The sequence below is a fragment of the Dryobates pubescens genome, chromosome 12, assembly GCF_014839835.1.
Source record: "Dryobates pubescens isolate bDryPub1 chromosome 12, bDryPub1.pri, whole genome shotgun sequence".
NCBI lineage: Eukaryota > Metazoa > Chordata > Aves > Piciformes > Picidae > Dryobates > Dryobates pubescens.
The window spans coordinates 28,932,795-28,956,507 of NC_071623.1; the positions used below are offsets into that span (position 1 = coordinate 28,932,795).

The following is a 23,713-nucleotide window of genomic DNA, read 5'->3' on the forward strand; positions in this document are numbered from 1 at the left end:
AAGCTAGCAGTTAGAGAGGAATTTTTCTGGAGAAATAGCTTGATTGTAGAACCATAAAAGTGCTAGGGTTGGAAGTGACCTCAAGGATCATCCAGTTCCAACGCCCTTGCCAGGGGCAGGGACAGGGACATCTTACACTACATCAGGTTGCTCAGAGCCACATCCAGCCTGGCCTGAAAAACCTCCAGGGATGAGGTTTCTACCATCTCCATGAGCAACCTGTTCCAGTGTCTCACCCCCCTCGTGATGAAGAACTTCTCCCTAATATCCAATCTGAATCTACCCATTTCTATTTTTTTTCCATTCCCCCTAGTCTGCCTGACACTCTAAAAAGTCTGTCCCCAGCTTTCCTGTAGATCCTGGAAGGCCACAATTAGATCTCCTTGGAGCCTTCTCTTCTCCAGACTGAATAGCCCCAGCTCTCTCAGTCTGTCCTCATAGGAGAGGTGCTCCAGCCCTCTAATCATCCTCATGGCCCTTCTCTGGATACACTCCAGCATGTCCATATCCTTCCTGATTAGTAAGAGAACTGAGAATGGGATTTCCCAAGATTACACAACCCTGACGGTAGAGAGGAGATTAGAAGGGGAAATACATTTGCATGTAACCACAGATCACAATATCAAGTCTTGAGTGAGAATTCAATCTTAATCTTGAAAACCAGTCTGTAATGGTTTTAGCTGTTATTTTATCAGAAACTTTTAGGAGTAAACTGCACTGTAAAAATGTCATTCTGTTACATGTAAATCACAGTAATCTTGTACTGTAGTAAAACGAAGGGTTTATAACTACTTTTTAATTCATATGCTTACCCAGTCTTGAGGGGTTTGTAATAGCTGGCAGACTGTGGCTGCTCCTCAAAAAAACCAGCAGGTTTTGTTCAAGAAGTACTGCTCCAATGGGCCTTACTACTATGGGGGACAGTCCAGCTCCTGAAGGGACAGTGCCTGTTTCCTCCATTGGTTGCATAAGGCACTTTCAGAGCAGGTAACTCTGAATTTCACTGTGAGAAGTGTATCCTTGTGAGAAAAGCAATAGACATAATGATATGCAGTGAAGCAGATGAGCAGTAGCTTAACTTTGAGGGTCTTGAATCTGTGACGGTGTACCTGAAACTCAGGGTCACCTTGAAGGGTTTACCCGCCAGTGGGATGAAGCTACAGTGTAAATGATAACAGTAGTCAAGCTTTAGGAATTTCTAAGCGTCATATGTGCCACTGTTGGTGACCAAAGTCTCCTTGTCATATGACAGAGAGGTGAGTCCAGCAGGCACTTGTTTAATGTCCTGATTAATAGCACAAACCTTTCTGGGTGTTGGTTTAGTAAGGGAGTCCTTTCCTGAGACTGGTTTCACAGTATCACCAAGGTTGGAAGAGACCTCAAAGATCATCGAGTCCAACTTGTCACCACAGACCTCATGACTAGACCATGGCACCAAGTGCCACGTCCAATCCCCTCTTGAACACCTCCAGGGATGGTGATTCCACCACCTCCCTGGGCAGCCCATTCCAAAGGGCTTTAAGACTTCTTCATGGGTGCACAATATTTTACTTACACGTGAGCTGGGCTTGCTGGTTTGCCATTCAGGAGAGAACTTAAAATTTCATTTGTAAAAGAAACAGTGTTAGCAATTTTTTCACTAGTGGCATTAGGTATATGTAAAGGTACATATGTAATATTTTCTCTAAGATCATGTGATTAGATCTTGGATAAGCATGGCAGATGTTTTGCTAGGGCTATTGCTGGTTCGATTACAGTGGCATTGAGCTCTCTGTGCACTAATCAGTATACAAATGTGTACTGCACACTCAGTGCATGCTGAGGCTGCCCAACTGGTGGTTGCTTGGGTGCTCTAAGCTTTTGCTCTAACAATAACCTACATTAAAAATTAGAGAGAAGAAAGAGCCAAGTTGACACGATACTTTTACTTGTTCTAAGTAACATGTCATGTCAGTAGAGTTGTGCTTTTATAATAATACTTGGGCAAAGTGCCAAAGATTTGAGTTGGAGGAGGAATTCAAAAGAATAACAAGTGCTGTCTTAGTGAACTTTACTGAGACATGTGAGAAATGAAAGTTAAAAATCAGTAAAAGGTCACTGGTTAAGTTGAATAGATTTTCCTATGAGTGGACATGCTGTGAGTCTTCCTTGTGGCTGCAATCAAAAGGGAAAAGTCTTTGAAAAGATTTCCTAAAAGCTGTCTGCTGCAGGAGCTTGTATAGGGCAACTTTGCTGAGCTGCTCATCATCATGAAACCAGTAAATAATGAAACACACACACACATACACACCCTTAACTGCTGTGAATGGAAAAGGAGACCTAGACCTTACATTTAAAAGCACTGTGAAGGATACACTATGCAAAAAAAAAAAACCCAAGAAAAAAAAGTTCTGGGATGTGTCTGCTTCATATTTGAATGGTTTGGTTTTCTTTCTCCTGCAGTGGAAATAACTGGTGGTCAGATATTGGCAAGCTGAGCATCCACAGGTCTCACCTGAACATTGCAGTTAGCTGGCTCTGGGAGGGTTCTAAGCTCTTCCTCTCTCCCAAATAAATGCTTTCAGAGACCTCTGGATTTAGATTTGAAAATGACTCATCATAAAAAGCTCAGAAGGTAATAATTTTGTGGGGAAAAAAACAGTTATGGAGATGCGGTTCTCAGAATTATTTATAAGTTCTTACAGAAGAACTTGGTCTAATGGGTGTTTTATTTGCCCACCTCAGTGCTTCTAATTGCATTTGAATGACAGACATAAAAAGACACACAGTGCATTTCTAATGTGATGTAGCTTTAGTTACTCTGCTTCCTAAATTCTATGCATATAGCAGAGTTACCAGTAATAAACAACACTGCTTACGTGTAAATCCTCTGAGGTAAATAGGTTAAAAACAGTCCCAACCCTTAAAGACCAGTAACCACCCTACCTACTGAAGTCATTCAATAGGAGGAGTCTTGAAATGCAGAAGCTTGAATACAGCTTTGCTTTCCACTTCCTACTCTACATGTCACTTAATTCATTGGTAGCATTCAGTTAGGTTAGAAATCTAGCATACTATAGGAAAGCATTAGATCTACCACTTGTCTGTGGATATTTCATATTGTTCTTCTGCATCTCCACATGCTGAGATTCTGTCTCTTCATCTGTTTGATATACTGGGTGAGGTCAGGTAAGAGCTATTAGCTTTTATTTTCTGATGTAGTCTTTTTTTTTCCCTCTTTCTCTTTTTTTTTTTTTTTTTTTTTCCCCTCCCCAAGCATACAAACTAATTATTCTTTCACTGAAATTAGTCAAAAGATCAGAAATTGTGAATTATGCCTAATGGAGCAGATGACTGAACAAAAGAATTTGATCGCTTTGAAAAGGAGCTGTAAGTTTTCATTCTAAAGTAAATAGAACAAATCCTGATACGTTATCTCTGGCTGTACTTTGCACAGAGACACGGGCAGGAATGTGCACTTTGTACAAAGTAAAGAAGTGGTTGTGACATAGTGCTAACTTTGCATAAGTTCATTGTATATTGCTGATTTGGTAGGTTGAGAGGTTTTCAAGTTGCGCGTTGTGCTTTAAATGGCAAAATGTAGTTAGAAATAAGTCAGTGTCCACTGAAGTCTTTCCTCTTTTCAACCAGAGAAGATACTTTAAATGTTTACAAACATACACAGGAAAACTAAAATGGTGTGTTAGCTGGGTGAAACTGTCTGATGTAACTGCCCAATGCCTGTGTGTTCAGACTGTGCAGAAAAGTTTATGTCTGCACTCCCACAAGTATGCACAAAGGGCACCTGGGAATTGCTTCCAGTAATCAGACAGCAATAAGAGTTTGAAATACCCTTGATGACTCCTTGCTAAACAATTCAAAGTATTAACTCTATAAATCTGTTTGTAGTACTTACCTAATTCCAGAGTAAAGACATAATCTTTTCTTTTTCCCCCTCTATTTACTTTTCGAAGAATAACAGCTATCCTTTCACAGGCATAAGTAAACAAGTTGTTTCCCTGTGAAATTTACTGGCTGCCAGACTGTTTCTCTGGTTTCTGTCGCTGTCATTCCACTGGCTTTAGAAGAATTAATTCTTATTTCTATGTGTCAAATTGTAAGAAATCAGAAGATTTAAATGCCTATGGAGGAACACTTCAAAAATATTTCGGCATGAGTGTTTTGTATGTTAGATAGGTAGGAGCTGACATATAAGGATCAGTGATTAAATGGGTTTAAGAACCAATATTAGGCAAAAATGAAGCTTTGAATCTGAATAGCAAAAAGGTAATCAAGTGCCTGTTCATTATCATTTAGCTTTGTATATGACATTTGTGTAATAGAACCTCTATTCTTCTTGCACTGCCATGTATCATTAATTAGATTAAATGTGTTACATTCTATTAACGTTGTAGTATCATGCCACATGTCTGACATTTTACCAGTTTCTCAAATATTATTTTCACTAAGTTCAAGGCAGCTGCAGCTGAACATCTCTTAATTTAAGAACTTTTTATTGGATAACTCTCAGCAATGACACTGAGGTGACTTTCTCTATTGTTAGTTAGCTAATAACCTTTCTAGCAACATCAGTAAAAGTTATTTAAATTATTCAGTGTCTAAATGAGGAGAACAGGGCTATTTATTTGGAAATACAGGTAGTTCTAACTTTTCCCACACACAGTAATTGTAGCTGTTGTCATAAGGTGATGACAGGCACGAAACTTTCATCTGGACAATTTGAGACAGGAAGTTTCAGGCAATTTTTAATACTCTTGAACTTTAACCATGCTCCATTTCAGCAATATCCATTATTTTTTGTAATGGCAAGTCCAGATGTGACTGGTCTCATCATTGTAGATTTGTGGTTTGGCATGGAGGCGATTGGTCTAATTTCCTAAGTGTGGTTACTGTATCAAGTGCTGTAATTCACATTGTTTAGCCTTGTTTAGATCTACTCTGTAGTATCAAATACATTTTTCAGATACTTTGTAGTCTCCCTGCACTCATCCTTCACAGCCTTATAAACCATTGAGGGATCTCTGTCCATCTCAGTTATGCTAATAGAATAGGATAGAATAGAATAGAATAGAATAGAATAGACCAGACCAGACCAGACCAGGTTGGAAGAGACCTTCGAGATCGTCAAATCCAACCCATCACCCAACACTATCTAATCAGCTAAACAATGGCACTAAGCACCCCATCAAGTCTCTTCTTAAACACCTCCGGTGATGGCAACTCCACCACCTCCCTAGGCAGCCCATTCCAATGGCCAATCACTCTTCCTATGAAGAATTTCTTCCTAGCATCCAGCCTAAACCTCCTCTGGTGCAGCTTGAGACTGTGTCCTCTTTTTCTTGTTCTGGTTGCCTGGGAGAAGAGACCAGCCCCCACCTGTCTACAGCCTCCCTTCAGGTAGTTGCAGGTCTCCTCTGAACCTCCTCTTCTCCAGGCTAAGCAACCCCAGCTCCCTCGTGTGAAAGATGCGGGTCTGCCTGCTAACTGCTTTATGGGAAAAGGAGAAAAGCTCAAGCTTCCTCTTCTGTGACTCAAATACTCTGAGAAATTCAGGATACTTTTTAAGGAACTGAGTATTTGCTACTTCTCTTCCTACTTTTGCTTTCTAGAAGTTAACTGACTCTTGTGTAAAGGTGTTCATTGCAGGAAAATTGAGAAAGATGCCATCAAATATTAGACAAAAGCCTTGTATAAAGTAGCGTAGCCCACTAGAAGTCAAGAGATTGACTCATTTCTTTGGCCATAAGTCAGCTAACACCACAGTGAAGGTGAAGGGGCCATATGGAAGAACTTTGACAGGCACTGGCATTGTGTCCAGAATCTACATGATGTGACCTCAGCAGACAAAGGATGCTTTTTACAGTGTTCACTTTTGACACTGATAAGCACACAATGGGGAAATTAAGTCTTTTTAGATTCTTTTGAAAATCTGCATCCTTTTGTTGATCCTCACTGGTCTGTGTCTTAACCTTGTGTGTCTTAACCTTGTATACTATAACTGAGTGCAGAAATGCTAAGTACTACGATTTTATTCTATACCATTATGTACATTGACCTTACAGGTTCTTTTTTTTTAATCAAACTTGCACCAGGATCCTTTATTTCTTCCTTTCTTTCTTGGTAGTGGTATCTTTAGGTGATCCAAAGCTAGGAAAGGGTTCTGGCTCTTCTCATATTGTCAAGCAATTGTTTCTTATTGCTACAACAGTAAGGCCCAAAACTGCAAATGTGACGTTTTTTTGTTTTTCAGATGAGGAGAAAAAATGTCCTGAATTTACAGATCTTAATATAGGCAATGCCTTGTCTGGAACAGAACTCCGAGTCCAGCTACTGCTATACACAAGGACAAATCCAGATTGTTCTGAGAGACTCATTGAAAACAATGTCACTGCATCCGAATACCTTAATACCTCCAAGAAAATGGTCTTTGTTATTCATGGCTTCAGACCAACAGGATCTCCACCAGCATGGCTAGATGACATGAAAGAGCTTTTACTGTCCTCAGAGGATATTAATCTCATTATAGTCGATTGGAATCGTGGTGCTACAACGGTGAATTATATAACTGCTGTTGAAAACTGCAGAAAAGTTGCAGAAATACTGAAGAAATATATTGACCAAATGCTGGTAAGGCAGAGGGTTGCATCTCTTTTGAATAAGTTTGAGTAGCATAGTTTGGGAATGGATATTTGAATATGCCTAAAGAGAAGCCCAGTGAACCATAGCAAATGGCATTTATTAACCATAGTATTTACTAACTTTGTATGCAGTTAGAGTCATAGAATCATAGAACCAATAAGGTTGGAAAAGACTTCCAAGGTCATCAAGTCCAACCTGTCACCCAAGACCTCATGACTACTAAACCATGGCACCAAGTATCACAGTATCACAGTATCACCAAGGTTGGAAGAGACCTCAAAGATCATCGAGTCCAATCTGTCACCACAGACCTCATGACTAGACCATGGCACCAAGTGCCACATCCAATCCTCTCTTGAACACCTCCAGGGATGGTGACTCCACCACCTCCCTGGGCAGCACATTTCAATGGCTAATAACTCTGTGAAGAACTTTCTCCTCACCTCAAGCCTAAACTTCTGGAGCAGTTTGAGACTGTGTCCTCTTGTCTGATGTTGATTGCCTGGGAGAAGAGACCAGCCCCCTCCTGGCTACAACCTCCCTTCAGGTAGTTGTAGACAGCAATAAGGTCTCCCCTGAGCCTCCTCTTCTCCAGGCTAAACAACCCCAGCTCCCTCAGCCTCTCCTCATAGGGCTTATGCTCGAGGCCTCTCCCCAGCCTCCTTGCCCTTCTCTGGAGATGTTCAAGAGTCTCAGTGTCCTTAAATTGAGAGGCCCAGAACTACATACAGTACTCAAGGTGTGGCCTAACCAGTGCTGAGCTATTACCACATATCTTTACCTCCACTTATTTTCTTTTCACTGAAGTATTTGATTTCTTCAGGCAGCTGGAGGTTTTAGGTCTGTGGAAAGAGTGATTTCACCAGTGGGGAGGTGAAATGAGAGATGTTCAAATAGTATGCAGCATTGAAGTTTTACAAAAATATTATGCTATTCTTTTCATTATTAAACTACTATAAAGTTTTATATTAAAAAGAAATAATTAACATATAAATATTTGTTCCAAAATAGTATGAACTTCTTGAATCTAGAGGGAGTTGCTGAAGTAATTATTGATGCCAGTGGTCTTAACTGGGCTTTAAGTTTATTGCTTAATCAAATGAACAGAACATGTTATCATCTCATTTATGCCACTGTTGGATTTATCACACATTCACAGATTGCACTGGGCTGGAAGGGACCACCAAAGGTCATCTTGTCCAAAACCCCTGCAGTGACCAGGGACACCTCCAGCTAAATCAGGCTACCCAGGGCCACACTGAGTCTCCAGTGACAGGGCCTCGACCACATCCCTGGGCAACCTATTCCAGCATTTTACCTCTCTCATTGTAAAGAACTTCTTCCTTATGTGCTACCTAAATCTCCTCTTCTCCAGTTAAAAAACATCACCATTGCTTCATTTTTTTTCTTCTGTTTGACAGCCAGTCTCAGAAATTTTGAATGCTGTGCAGTAAGAAAATATTCATGTGGAACTGAAGTTAAAAAATTCAGCATTTTGAGAAAGGCTTTCAATTCTTTCACAGCCTATCCTGCTCTCTAGGACTACATATAGTGGTAATTTGTAGTTATGACAGTAACTGTATTATTGCATAATAGAAAAATAAAATACAACTATAAGAACAAGGGCTAAAAAGGTGTAGATTACTTGTGGCAGATTTTGGATTAATTGCTGGTTACACATCAGCCTGACAAAGCAATGACTAACAAGGTATGCTCGGGCCAGACTTGTTGAATCCCAATGTGCAAGTCATCAAAGTGGTGGTGGGGGGCGGTATGTTGTGTCACAAAGCTATCAGTTTCATACTTGCGAGTTGTTGTGAGAGCTTTGTTAATTCATTGTGAGACATTATTATGCCAGGTTCACATATCTATCTGCTGATAATATTTCAAAAGTTCTTCAGTAGCTTTTATTGTCTGCTTTTTTAAAGTACTGGCTGCTTTGTAGAATGGGCATCTTAAGATTATCTAATTCTACTTCATGGTCAACTTTTCCTGCAGGTGTACATTTGGCACCATTATTCAGTTGCTCTGTGACATAAGTCTTTGTTAATGGTATTATATTTTTAATTTACTTTTTTGGAAGGATAAGGCAGGAGTTGATTTCCCCCCCACCCTCCCCCCCCACCTTGTTTATAGTTTTGGTTCATCTTTCTTGTATCTGGTAAATGTCTTCCTCTTCCCTCCTGTGTTTTCTAACTAGTGTGAGAGTTCAGAAGAAACGTGACTCAACTTCCTTATTACATTTTTCTAGTAAAAGAATTTCATAATTACTAGACTGCTTAACTATATACAGTATGGCAAACTGAAAACAGTTTTGTAATTTCCATTTGATTTTACAGCTAGAGAGTTAGAGATGTGGGGAATTGGACATGGCACTTGGTGCCATGGTTTAGTGGTCATGAGGTCTCGGGTGACAGGTTGGACTTGATGATCTTTGAGGTCTTTTCCAACCTTATTGATTCTATGATTCTATATAACTTAGAGTACTAACAAAAAGTGAAAGCTAAATCAGTCTTCAGAGGTCTGTTTAGTTAACCGTGTCATTGTGATTCTGCTTCTTTTTCTCCCTGACAGGTAGATGGAGCTTCTCTTGACACCATGTATATGATTGGTGTTAGTCTTGGAGCTCATATAGCTGGTTTTGTTGGCCAAAAGTATAATGGCAGACTTGGCAGAATTACAGGTAAGGCTTTTAACGTTGGACTACCTGTTGCAGGGAACTTAAATCAGATGTGTAACCCTGGTGTGGGTACTGTAAATCTCGTACTGGTTTCATTTTCAGCATTGTCATCCATGGAGTACTGCACATAGTGAAAATTGCAGTACCCTTGTGTGGGTACATCTTTTAGGGCTGGGGTCACGTGATGCTTGGGAGTAACTCTTAGATGCTAGAATCCAGAGTGGTAATATGGGTGCACAGGCTCCAGGTTGAAAGAGCAAAACTCACTGCAGCTAGCATGTTAAGAAGGCAGCGGACTAAGGTAATGATCAGAAAAGGTGCTAAGGGGAGAAGAGGCTATTCAATCCTGATAGTGCTTAGGATTTGAAAAGGAAACTTTTATCAGGCTGAAAGGGGCTGTTACCTATCCTTGAAAACAGCAGCTCCAAACCCTCTTTTCAGAGCACTTAAGCATTTTTTCCCCCCAAAATATAAAAGGAGCCAGGAGCCAGTCATAAGAAGGGGAATTAGACCCCAGATTTCTTTCAGAGAAAAACATGGTCAAAACCTAGTATTTCACTTAGTTGTATGTAACAATTGGTTTTCTGTAAGTAATTTCATCACCAGCTGTTAAAATGATGGAGGCATGTTTGACATTGTCTCCGTCCTTGTCTTCATCTTGTGTTCTGGTGGCAAGAGTAGCTATATTGTGCATTTTGTTTTTACAAAGTACATAATAAGTATGACATTTTCTGGGGAAAAGGGCAAAATTAATTGTCTTCGTTTGATCCCTAATGCTGTTTGCTTATAATTCATCTGAAGAGCAAGGAGATGAGCACAACTAATTAGGGAGAGATTGAAATTCAAAGATCTGGCTTGACCAGTCTTGTGGTGGGACCTCAGGCTTTGCTTAGCGAGTTGAAGACAGAAAACTTGAGAAAAATTGTGCTGGGTTTTGTTTTTATTATTTTCCCAGGAAAATGAAGAGTTTTTCGTGGATAATGTTGGCCTTGTGTATACTTACAGGAACAGACCCCTCAGGGTTTGTAATGCTAGTATTATTTTCATCTAGGTCTTGATCCAGCAGGCCCTTCGTTCACACGAGAACCACCAGAGAGAAGACTGGATTGTACTGACGCCCAATTTGTTGATGTAATCCATTCAGATACTGATGGTAATGCCATAGCATTTACTTCCCTGATTCAATCTGATGAAAGGCAGGAAAGCAAAAGCAAAGGGATAAGATATTTCAGTAATATCCAAACGTTGCTGAAATATATTCTGTGTTAATGGATGGATTTCTGTGCTGTGGTACAACGTCTGTACTTTTGAAACCATACTGTATGTTATAACCCTGGAGAGGAGGAGACTCAGGGGTGACCTTACTGCTCTCTACAACTACCTGAAGGGAGGTTGTAGTGAGGCGGAGGTTGGTCTCTTCTCCCAGGCAACCAGTACCAGAACAAGAGGACACAGTCTCAGGCTGCGTCAGGGGAGGTTTAGGCTGGAGGTTAGGAGGAAGTTTTACACAGAGAGAGTGATTGCCCATTGGAATGGACTGCCTGAGGAGGTGGTGGGGTCGCCGTCGCTGGGGGTGTTCAGGGCGAGGCTTGACAGGATGCTTGGTTCCATGGTTTAGTTGATTGGGTAGTGTTGGATGATAGGTTGGACATGATGATCTCGAAGGTCTCTTCCAACCTGGTTTATTCTATTCTATTCTATTCTATTCTATTCTATTCTATTCTATTCTATTCTATTCTATTCTATTCTATTCTATTCTAACTCCTGTTCATCAAGAAACTGAAACTCCACTTTTGTAATGATTGAAGCAATGATGGGCTGTTTTGTTCAGTTCTGAGACTGAGTGAGTGAGGTTTCATAATCTGAATCTGAAAATATTGAAACAACATTTACATATAATAGCCAACTGAAAACGTGTAGACAACCATATAGTTGTGAGTCCATTTAGTGTCATACAAAAGTAGTGACTACACCACTGTCATTTATGTCTTGTTTGATGTGGTTTATCCCTTCTGCATGTGGAAAAAACCCAAAGCCTGCACACTGAATAAACATGTCTATTGCATTAATTTATTACACTGCTGTTTGCAAAATATTTTAGCATAAACATCCTTTTGCTGTGCTAGCGTGTATGAGCAGAGGTTGTAAGCATGTGATTATCACTGAATTAGTCTCTTCTCAGACAGTCAGTCTCAGCTATATCACATTAGTACACCACAGACCCACTGCTTAAAATTCTAAATCATATTAATGTAAGGTTACAATGAAAAACATTGTAAAGCCTGCTTCATCCATGCAGTCTGCTTCACCCATTTTTTTCTCAAAACCTTAAGTAAAACTTTCGAACCTGCCCCATTGGTCCCATTATTTGTGTAGTTTCATGTCAGTTTCTTTAATAATAATAAAAATGTAAGCATTTAAATACACAAGTTTATATGTGAAGCTGTAAAAGACCATTTTTTGTAATGCTCCAATCACGCAAGTAAAGATAATGTGGGGTGAAAAGGAAGGCAGGACAGGTTAGGCTAAGTCTTCCTTATGTCCTTTTGTAGGAACAATGCAGATTTTTCTGCTTTGAAATACACTGCTTCTATTAGTGTTGCTCAGAATCCAATGTCTTGTGCAAAAAAAAAAATGGAGAAATCTTACTCCAGTGAAAATTACATTGGGAAAGAATTTTCATTGCTGGAGAGAGCAAGAATTTCATACCTTTCCTTGTGCAAATAACATCTCAGCTACATTGGGTGATAGGTTGGACGCAATGATCTTGAAGGTCTCTTCCAACCTGTTCTGTTCTGTTCTATTCTATTCTATTCTATTCTTTTCCTGAATAGTAATATAATTTCTGTTCTTTCATATTTGTTTTGTGGCTGTAGAAATCTCACACAAATGTGTATAAATGTGTATAGGAGACTTGGTGGGGTGCTTGGTGCCATGGTTTAGTTGTTTAGGTGAGTTGGATTGGTTGATGGGTTGGATGCAATGATCTTGAAGGTCTCTTACAACCTGGTCCTATTCTATTCTATTCTATTCTATTCTATTCTATTCTATTCTATTCTATTCTATTCTATTCTATTCTATTCTATTCTATTCTATTCCTGAATAGTTGTTTTCTGTTCTTTCATATTTGTTTTGTGGCTGTAGAAATCTCACACAAATGTGTATAAATGTGTATAGGAGACTTGGTGGGGTGCTTGGTGCCATGGTTTAGTTGTTTAGGTGAATTGGATTGGTTGATGGGTTGGACACAATGATCTTGAAGGTCTCTTACAACCTGGTCCTATTCTATTCTATTCTATTCTATTCTATTCTATTCTATTCTATTCTATTCTATTCTATTCCATTCCATTCCATTCCATTCCATTCCATTCCATTCCATTCCATTCCATTCCATTCCATTCCATTCCATTCCATTCTACATGTGCATAATTTCCTTAAAAAGAAAAAACCCATGAATTTTTAAATCATAACATGACTTCTATATACAGAACAAAAGAACAGCATCATTGCAAAAAACATCTTTAAGACCTCTGTGTGATTTTAAAATTAATGTAATGATAAATAATTGACTAGATAATTCTGGGTTGTTTTGGGGGTTTTTTGATTATTTTTTCTTCATTCATGATATTTTTGTTTTAGCACTAGGTTTCAAGAAACCTTTAGGAACCATTGATTTCTATCCAAATGGAGGAACAGATCAGCCTGGCTGTCCACGAACACTATTTGGTGGTAAATAAAATTGTGTTGAACTAATGAGAAAAGAGTTTGAGATCAAATAAGAAAGTTTCACTGAATTCAGTGGACACTGGAGAAGAGGAGGCTCAGAGGAGAACTTATTGCTCTCTACAACTACCTGAAGGGAGGTAGTAGCCAGGTGGGGGTTGGTCTCTTCTCCCAGGCAACCAGCACCAGAACAAGAGGTCACAGTCTCAAGCTGCACCAGGGGAGGTTTAGGCTGGATGTTAGGAAGAAGTTCTTCCCAGAAAGAGTGATTGGTCATTGGAATGTGCTGCCCCAGGGAGGTGGTGGAGTCACCATCACTGGAAGTCTCTTTAGGAAGAGACTGGATGAGGCACTTGGTGTCATGGTTTAGTTGATTAGATAGTGTTGGGTGATAAGTTGGACTTAATGATCTCAAAAGTCTTTTCCAACTTGGTTAATTCTAGGTTTTGGACAATTCTTTGAGGCTCTAGGATGAAAAAGGTTTTATGATGTGATGTTTTGCTGCAGAATTGTTCTTATTTCAGCCTCCATGAATCTTAGGCAATGTTGCTACCCATGCTTTTTGTTGTTGGGTTGGTTTTTTTGTTTTAGTTTTTGTTTTTTTCCCCACTCTTTTTGGACATGTGTATGTTTGTCTGTATTTCTATTATTATTCTGCACAGTGATGCTATGGATTAGACCTGCTGCAGAAGCATAGTGCTTCTGTCTGTGAGTATGGGAGAATCCCTTAAAACACAGGATCCTCTCCATCTGTACAATTCTCATAGTGTTTTCTTTTACTAAGAGAGGAAGTAATTTATTACTGAAAAAAAAACTAAAGAGAAGAATTACTGAAGTATTCCTTATGGTAATTTTTCTACTTATCATTCTGCACTGCATACAGGGCATATTTTAGCTCAGATTCATGCTTTGTAATAAATTCTGTAAATTCAATAGGACTTACTAGACTGTTTCTGAAATATGACTCCATAGATTTTTCTCTGTACCTGCAATATTGTAAATAATCTGGAATTTCATCTTCTTGTGTGTGTCCATACATTATTTACACTTGGTCAACTAACCAGAGAATAAAAGCACAGCGAACTAGGAGTGCCTCAGAGAAGTGGGATCACTTTGATAACACCTTTTCTTTCATGAAGGAAAATTATGACACATCCTATCTGCATTTTGTTTTTTCTCTCCTGAAGGACTTCAGTATTTTAAGTGTGACCACCAAAGATCTGTCTTCCTGTTCTTATCATCTTTAAAAAGAAAGTGCGACATAATAACATATCCTTGTGACTCTTACTTGGATTACAAGAGAGGGAAGTGTGTTGATTGTGAAGCTTTCCAGCCAATGTCCTGTCCAGTACTGGGTAAGCATTATGTTGTCTGCTCTGGGCTGGGTGAAATTTTATGGGAGATCCATACTAGCTCTTTCTGGGCCTACTCCAGAAATCCGTAGTATCATGTTAAGGGATCTGTAGAGACTGATCCTGTGCAGAGCTGCATGCTGTTTAAAATCATGTAAAGTTTATGGCTTTGTCTGCTGTATAGTTACCTCTGTGAGACACAGGTGCTGGAAGTTCTTAATCTTTGATCATTATAATTTCCAGGGAGATCATTATGCCTTTTCAGGGAGACCAGTGGATGTAGTCTACCTTGACCTTAGTAAGGCTTTTGGCACTGTCTCATAACATCCTTGTGGACAAGCTCAGGAAGTGTGGGATAGAAGAACAAACAGTGAGGTGGATTAGGAACTGGTTACAAAATAGAGTCCAAAGAATGATGGTCAGTGGTGCCAAGTCCAGCTGGAGACCTGTAACTAGTCCCCCAGGGATCAGTGCTGGGCCCAGTCCTGTTCAGCATCTTCATCAATGATATTGATGAGGGGACAGAGAGTCTTCTCAGCAAGCTTGCTGAGGATACCAAACTGGGAGGTTTGGTTGAGACACCTGGAAGCTGTGCAGCTATTCATCAAGGCTTGGACAAACTGGAGAGCTGGGCAGAGAGGAACCTAATGAGGGTTCAAGAAAGGATAAATGCAGAGTCCTTCATCTGGGAAGGAATAATAAACTGCACCAGTACGAGTTAGGAGGTGATCTGCTAGAGAGCAGCCCTGTGAAGAAGGACCTGGGAGTCCTGGTGGACAAGAAGTTTTCCATGGGACAGCAATGTGCCCTTGTGGCCAAGAGGGCCAATGGGATCCTGAGCTGCATTAAGAGGAGTGTGTCCAGCAGATCGAGGGAGGTTCTCCTCCCCCTCTCCTCTGCCCTAGTGAGACCTCACCTGGAGTATTGCATCCAGTTCTGGGCTCCCCAGTTCAGGAGGGACAGGGATCTGCTGGAGAGAGTCCAAGGGAGGTCTACGAGGATGATTAAGGGACTGGAGCATGTGCCCTATGAGGAGAGGCTGACAGACTTGAGGCTTTCTAGTCTGGAGAAGAGAAGACTGGGATGGGACCTAATAAAAGTTTATAAATATCTGAGGGCTGGGTGTTAAGAGGGAGAGCACAGGCTCTTCTCACTTGCACCCTATGATAGGGCAGGGGGCAATGGATATAAACTACAGCACAGGAGGTTGCACCTCAGCATGAGGAGGAGATTCTTAGCTGTGAGGGTCACAGAGTACTGGAACAGCCTTCCCAGAGGTTGTGGAGTCTCCTCTGGAGAGTTTCAAGACCCATCTGGATGCATTCATATGCAACCTGCACTAGATTCTATGGTCCTGGTCTGGCAGGGGGGGTTGGATTCAATCTCTGGAGGTCCCTTCCAACCCCTAACATCTTGTGATCCAGTTTGAAATGGACTCACAATGTATTTCCTTTCCATAGAAAAATTGCTTCTGCTTAGTTCATCACTTCATTCTTTCACAGTGTGTTATCTTCCCTGGAGTATCTGTAGATTTAATTTAAGAGTAATAATGTTTATAGCAACTTCATGGATTCTCTGACACATTGTTTGGAATCAAGCTTTTATTTGGGTGGCTTTTTGGTCATTTGGGATTTTATTGCTTTTAGAGAGGATCTAAGGGACAGTTTGAAAAGGGCTGCAATAGTGTGAGCATTTCCTAGTTGGAAGGATTTACCTAAGAATGAAATTTTAAAATATATAAAATAAATGTAATGAGAAGTTAACTTTCCATTTGCATCTTGTCTTTTTTTTTTTTACACCTTTATATTATTATATGTTACATCTTCATATTATTACTGCCTATACTAGTTAGACCAGGACTGAGAAAAAAGCATAGATAAACATATCCATGCTATTTTATAATAAACCAAACCTGTAACAGGGCCTTAAAGTGAGGCAAGAAGACTCTTGAGACATCCCCAGCCTATTTGTTAGCCTTGTCTTATGCACTTACACAAAATGCCAAAGCTAGCAGTGGGGAAATAAGGAGAAATATTTGACCAGTCAGCTGTCACTTTTTAAAATGTATTTTTAATTTGCCATAAAACCTATGGCAGGCAGCTGAATTTGGGAACTGAGAGGAGAAAAAGCATCCTTCCTGCTGTAAGCTTTCCTGCTTGCTGCCTTGTGGTGACAGCTTTGCACTCTGGAATTTACCTTCATTCTTCAGTCTAGGTAAAAAAAGCCAGGAGGGAGAGAATAGAAACATGGACTGTTACCAAGATCCAAAGACAAGAAGCATAGAATTATAGCAACCAAAGTTCTTTCTACATTACATCTATAAACTTAGGAGGTTTACAGATTCTCTAATATTGCATTAAATAATAGTAACAATTATACATTAAGGGGTCTTAAAAGATTTAACAATTCTATGTTAAGGGGTTTATAATGATATATTCTAGAGACGTAAAAAAGAAAGGCAGAAATTTTGCCTAATGTGAAGCTGTTTTGTAACTGGTCACTACAGATGCTCTAACATTTCATTAAATAATAGTAACAATTACACATTAAGGGGGTTTAAAAGATTTAACAATTCTATGTTAAGGGGTTTTAAAAGGTATATTCTAGAGATGTAAAAAAGAAAGGCAGAAATTTTGCCTAATGTGAAGCTGTTCTGTAACTGTTCTCTGCAAATATGTGGGCTAGATTTTAGGCTTCTTTTTATTACCTCTCCAGCAATTCATAAACACTATTCTTTGGAGTTAGTGCTCTGCACTAAACAGATTTCAACTATTTCATTATGCCAATTTTAGTCAGGCTAATATATTAGAACAATGAAATACTTGTATATTAAATTCTATTACACCCAGGGGATTCCTGCATCTTCCATGTCAATTTTCTTTTATGTGAGGCTATTTAAGCAAATTGAAGCCATACCTGTCACTTTGGGTAAATTTCTTATGTGTAGTGATATGTGTATCTTGATTTTACTAAATGACTGAAATGAAGTATTTAAACTTTGGGTTTCAGGTTATTATGCTGATAGATGGAAAAAACTATTAATCCCAAAGTCTTCACCAACAAAAGCTTATTTTGATACCACGGACCAAGACCCATTCTGCAGTGAGTGACTGAATATATACATAACAAACTCTTTATGAAATATTATGGCTGTTATTTGTTACCTGATATGGAGTGAAAGCATGTTAAAAGTAGAATGTTATTGTTAGGTGATGTATAAAATGGTGTAATAAGCAATGAGCTAAGTGGCAGTTCACAGAAGAAGAATGATTGTGGCAGAAAAGTAAGCAATATATGAACTGAGAAGGAAATGGGACTTTAGAAGTAATGAAATAGACTGCCAAGAGGAAAAAGAAAGCCAGAAAATGAGAACCAGGGAAAGAGCTAGACTGAGAGAGGCTGCTTAGATAGGATCGTTGCTGCCATTTTCAGATAGTAAGACTGCCCTGAGTGGGGAATAAAAAAGAGGCATCTCTCTGAACCACCCCAAGAAGAGAGCACCCCATAATCAACTAAAACCACTCCAGCTTTCAAAAGTCCCCATCTCCCTAGGAGTAGAACAGTGGAGGAAAAACTTATCTGTTTCAGGGCTATAGTCTATGGGACTGAATTCTTATGGCATGGGCTTTAGCTGCAAGAGTTTACATATGTATCTGCCCATATACAGGTCCACTTTAATTTCTCATCCAATTTTGGGTCTTAGTAAGAGACTTTATCACCACAACCAAATGTAAACACATTCTTCTAATTGATTATATTTAAGGTTGTTTGATTTAGGTTATGGAAACAGAGAATTCAAGTGAAATTAAGTTTTCCTATTATTCCTTTTTCCATCTTTTGACAAGTTTTGTGACTGAATATCTGCTTACTTACACCACTGTTTCTTGCAAGACAAAGTTAATGAAGATGTGATGGAGTTTGCATACAATAATTCCCATTCCAAGTGGCTTTTCATCTCAACCCAAACATGCTACCACTCTTTCCCTAATTCTGTCTGCCTGGGCTTTGCTCTTCCATGCTCTGAAGGCTGCACAGGCTGCTAGGTCTGTCTCCTCATTATTCTTCCAGCAGAAAAATAAAGCTTTGTTTCACTTTCACACATACTAAAATACGTGCATTCCTCAAAAATCCAGGTGGAATTCTCAGGATTGCAAAGATTATGTATAGCATTCTAGGGCAGGAGGGGTAGTAGGGAGTAAAGGAAGGAATGCTATCAAACATAGAAGGTAATGTGATTAATCCTCTGAGTAACCTACTTAACCTGCTTGCTGAGCTAACTGCCTGCATTGCCTATACCTAAACGTTGTCCCAGCGCTGCTCCTACTCTCTCCGTGCCACTATACCTCACCTCTTTTCTGGACATGTAGCTTTTGTGGGTAGTGCAGCAGTGTTTCTACATGTGCCCTCTTTGCAGAGCTTGATAAAACCTCAATGTTCTAGGAAGGGCTGGATTTTGTGGTTTGTTTGTTTGGTTTTTTTTTTCCCTTGGGCAGGTCAAGCTCTTCATGATAATTTTGGTGGTAGCTTTCTAATGCAAAGGCTTTATAGTGTAAGAACTGGAGGAAATAATACACTAATTACACAGAACTTCAAGTATCCATTTGATAGGAGCTAATTTTTGTCAATAGCCTTCTTATCCTGCTTTGAGCTTGTAATGTAAAGAAAGATGTTGAGTTGCTGGAATGTGTCCAGAGAAGGGCAACAAAGCTGGTGAGAGGTTTGGAGCACAAGCCCTATGAGGAGAGGCTGAGGGAGCTGGGGTTGCTTAGCCTGGAGAAGAGGAGGCTCAGGGGAGACCTTATTGCACTCTACAACTACCTGAAGGGAGGTTGTAGCCAGGTGGGGGCTGGTCTCTTCTCCCAGGCAACCAGCACCAGAACAAGAGGACACAGTCTCAAGCTGCACCAGGGGAGGTTTAGGCTGGATGTTAGGAAGTAGTTCTTCACAGAAAGAGTGATTTGCCATTGGAATGTGCTGCCCAGGGAGGTGGTGGAGTCACCATCACTGGAGGTGTTTAGGAAGAGACTGGATGGGGAGCTTCTGCCATGGTTTAGTTGATTAGATGGTGTTGGATGATAAGTTGGACTCAATGATCTGAAAGGTGTTTTCCAACCTGGTCTATTCTATTCTATTCTATTCTATTCTATTCTATTCTATTCTATTCTATTCTATTCTATTCTATTCTATTCTATTCTATTCTATGCCACTATTCCTATCATGAACACGTGCCTACTTTTAACAGGGTATAAGTAATCTTATTATTTCCTATTTCCTTTTTTTTTCCAGTGTATAATTACTTATTGGATATTACTACCTGGAATAAAAGCATTAGGAGAGGCTTCATTAATATTAAAATAACAGATTATGATGGAAACACAGTAGAATCAGTGATGAATAGGTATGTCCTTCTTTGTCTCTTAATCTTTTTTTATCACTTAAATAGCACTAATTTTCTGAGCTTCCTAAAGTTCTATATTTGTTAACCTGTAGTTAAAAGGTATATAGGGCTGTAAAGTCTTGGTCACAGTTCCTTTTCCTGGTATGCCTCAGTGTCACAGGCAATGCTTCTTACACTAAAATGATCTTTACTCTGCCTGGTGTCCTTGCATGATACTGGTTTGAATATAGTGCTAGGTGTCCTTGTTCTGAAAGCTCAGAGTCAATGCATCTTACAAGACTTCTGCTCTTACTACTAACGCTTAGAGATGATGAATATTGATCAGCTAACAAAACCCTGACTAGAAATAATTTTATCTTTTTTTTCTCAGTGAAGCTTCAACATTTCAGCAATACAAAAGAGTCAAAATTCTAAGTGGATTTTACCGTGACCTTGAGAAAATAGCAAAAATATCGTTGACCTTTTCTACAAAAACTTTAATAGGCCCGAAACACAAGCTTAGAATTCTCCAGATGAGGCTGAAATCTCTTAATAATCCGGAAAGGTAAGTGCTTCTCATGGGCCAAAGTTGTGCATCAACTAAACTGCTCAGGATTTTTCCTCAGAAATGTGTATTTCATAGATTCATGGAATGGTTTGGGTTGGAAGGGACCTTAAAGATCATCTAGTTCCAAGCCCCCTGCCATGGGCAGAGACACCTTCCACTAGCCCAGGTTGCTCACAGCCTTGTCTAACCTGACACTGAACACCTCCAGGGAGCGGATATCCATGACCTTCTTGGGCAACCTGTTCCAGTGTCTCACCACTCTCACTCTAAAGAATTTCTTCCTAATATCCAGTCTAAATCTATCTTCCTCAAGCTTCAGTCTATTCTCTCTCGTCCTATCACTACAAACTCTTGTAAAAAGTCCCTTCCCAGCTTTCCCACAGGCCCCCTTCAGGTACTGGAAGGATGCTATAAGGTCTCCCTGGAGCCTTCTTTTCTGCAGGCTGAAAAGCCCTAACTCTCTCAGCCTGTCCCCATAGCAGAGGTGCTCCAGGTCTTTTCCAACCTTATTGATTCTATGATTCTATGATTTGCATCTTGTGAAAATAGTATTGCATGGAATAGGTAAGAAATATCCAGCAGTAGCTAGAGTACTTAATTTGAGAGTTGTTAGGTTTACTTGCTTCATATGAATGACAGATTCAACACAGTCAGAATTTTAAATAAAAGCTAATAATGGTTATCAAATAAGTAATGAATAGGTATAATGTAACTATACATTGGGTGTTCAAGCAGCATGTGGACCTGGTGCTTAGGGACATGGTTTAATGTTGACCCTTCAGTACTGGGTGGAAGATTAGCCTGGATGATCTTTGAAGTCTCTTCCAACCAGATATGTTCTGTGATTCTGTGAAATTTTAGGTCAGCATGTTTAGTTAACATGAGAAATAACATTTAAGGATTTCTGCTTTGGTATCTGATAATAGTCTAATAGGAACTGGGTATGATACTTTGTACAAATTATAAAACCTTGTTAAATTAATCTACTATATAATATTTACTGATGGCCACATAAGAGGACACAGTCTCGAGCTGTGCCAGGGGAGGTTTAGGCCGGATGTTAGGAAGTAGTTCTTCACAGAAAGAGTGATTTGCCATTGGAATGTGCTGCCCAGGGAGGTGGTGGAGTCACCATCACTGGAGGTGTTTAGGAAGAGACTGGATGGGGAGCTTCTGCCATGGTTTAGTTGATTAGATGGTGTTGGGTGAAAGGTTGGACTTGATCTCAAAGGTCTTTTCCAACCTAGTTAATTCTCTTCTCTTCTCTTCTCTTCTCTTCTCTTCTCTTCTCTTCTCTTCTCTTCTCTTCTCTTCTCTTCTCTTCTCTTCTCTTCTCTTCTCTTCTCTTCTCTTCTCTTCTCTTCTCTTCTCTTCTCTTCTCTTCTCTTCTCCTCTCTTTTCTCTTCTCTTCTCTCTTCTCTTCTCTTCTCTTCTCTTCTCTTCTCTTCTCTTCTCTTCTCTTCTCGTCTCGTCTCGTCTCGTCTCGTCTCTTCTCTTCTCTTCTCTTCTCTTCTCAACTCAATTGATGGGGAAGGTGAATGTCTCAAAGATACTTAGCCCAGCTGCCTTTGTTTTTTTAACCAAAACAAGAACAAGATTAATAAAAAAGAAGGCCTGTAATATCAGGCAGGTCTGAGTTTTTTGAGTGTTTAGTCAACAAATGACTCTTTTGTATGAAACCTTGTTACATGTGCAGCTGTTAGAAGATATTATGATAAGATTTTCTACTTTCCTTAGTGGAACGAAAGCAAGAGAAAGTTTCATACCCAGGGAACTCCAACTAAATTATTCAGGGCCAGTCTTAACAGGAATTGACCTGGTTTTGTGGCATATTTCCAAACAACTACTTTGAGAGCAGATTAATAGGTTTAATGGATGAAATATTGCATCTTCATATTTCAAACTAATGTGATACACTTCTTCCTCGTGCCACTTTGCACCATTCAGCTGATATCCAGATTGTTGTTCACAGTCTAGCAAAACTGCTGTAGTGATGTGTAAAATAGGGTGTAAGCTTTGGTAAGAAGTCATTTCTCCCTGTCTTGAGTGCTGTCTCTTAGAGGTGGCAAATACTGGGGATTTAATAATTCAAATACTGAAAGATTTTCTGTTAATGTTAGCTTTTTTTTTGGGTTGCCCACATTGCTTTTTCTTTTTCAACTTTTGTAGGCTGCAGCTGTGTAGATATGATTTTGTACTGATGGAGAACGTCGAACTGACCTTCAGACCTATCCCTTGCCCAGAGAGGAGTGCATGAAGAGACAGCATCCACTAACTTAATTTCTCTTACCGCAGTGACATTTTGATTCTTCCTCAGGATAAAGATTGCATTGAGACAGGAAATGGGATAAGCTAGATTTATTTTCAAGAGTCTATCTGGTAATATGCATTACTGTCTTTTGAGTGCCTGAGGGTGAAATTAATTGAAAAGTTCAGATATCCATGTATTTGGGAAATGTTAATAAAGTAAATGTATCATGGTGGAGGACATGCAGTGGTCTATTCATTATTATTTGCTAGCAGTGGAGCAACTACTGAATTAAATATGAATTATCTGCATAATCCTGGCACAGTATTTGTCAAGTCATACATATATTTAATTATTTAGCATTTGTAATGGCTTCTACATGGAAACAAAATTATCTGTCTACTAAGTGAATTTAATACACTGTACCTGTGATCTATAGATCTAATACACAGCAGTTTTGCTGTGCTGTGTTCATTGCATAAATGAATTCACATTTGCTCCTTTGATAATGTCTTGGTCTGAGAACTGGAACAAGATTTGTGAGCAGATATGTAAACTTACTATTTTAATCACTTATCTTCATTCTCATTGTAGGTGAACATTACTGAAACCATTCAGATTATGTTTTTTTTGGTATTAAAACTATGAACAGGACAGTGATGTTTCAGATGAAGTAATTCTGAAGTCTGTTCTGAAGAGAACAACTTGAAATAAATGCATTTTCAGTCTATTTCTGTTTGGGCCTCTGGAAACTAGAGCTGCTGCTCAGGCTGAGATTGATGACAGCTTTTCACCTATTGCAATGTGAGCAGGAATAAGCCCTACATAAAAATTTTCTCCTCCAGTTCAGAAAAAGGTTTTCAAATGCCAGACTATGACTGTCTTGATGGTACTGTTTGAAGATCAGATGCATGCATTTTTCTTCTTTAAGGTAGTTTTATGTATTTAAGTCTGGTTTCTCATATAAATGTTTCTTATGCACCTGGTTTATTATTATTATTATTATTATTATTATTATTATTATTATTATTATTATTATCCTTTTCCTTTCATTCTTATGCCCCTGCTATCCATGGTTTTGACAGCAATGCTTGATTGAACATACTTACTAATTTCATGTGAATGT

The 23,713-nt window shown here is 39.3% G+C and overlaps 1 protein-coding gene across 1 annotated transcript; it reads left to right on the forward strand.

Moving 5' to 3' along the window:
• Positions 1–3,113: 3,113 nt before the first annotated feature.
• On the forward strand, positions 3,114–22,918 carry LIPI (lipase I). Its single transcript, XM_009899213.2, has 10 exons — positions 3,114–3,168; positions 6,251–6,627; positions 9,214–9,322; positions 10,371–10,472; positions 12,959–13,048; positions 14,230–14,397; positions 17,404–17,496; positions 19,681–19,792; positions 20,163–20,336; positions 22,509–22,918. Exons 1-10 carry the CDS (start codon positions 3,120–3,122, stop codon positions 22,594–22,596), a joined length of 1,362 nt encoding a protein of 453 aa, XP_009897515.2. The 5' UTR covers positions 3,114–3,119; the 3' UTR covers positions 22,597–22,918.
• Positions 22,919–23,713: the final 795 nt, after the last annotated feature.

Coding starts and splice junctions, on each gene's coding strand:
- LIPI (XM_009899213.2), top strand. CDS start 3,120: ATGCTGAGATTCTGTCTCTTCATCTGTTTGATATACTGGGTGAGGTCA. Junction 3,169..6,250: donor GATATACTGGGTGAGGTCAG/GTAAGAGCTATT, acceptor TTTGTTTTTCAG/ATGAGGAGAAAAAATGTCCT. Junction 14,398..17,403: donor AATGTCCTGTCCAGTACTGG/GTAAGCATTATG, acceptor TTTGGGTTTCAG/GTTATTATGCTGATAGATGG.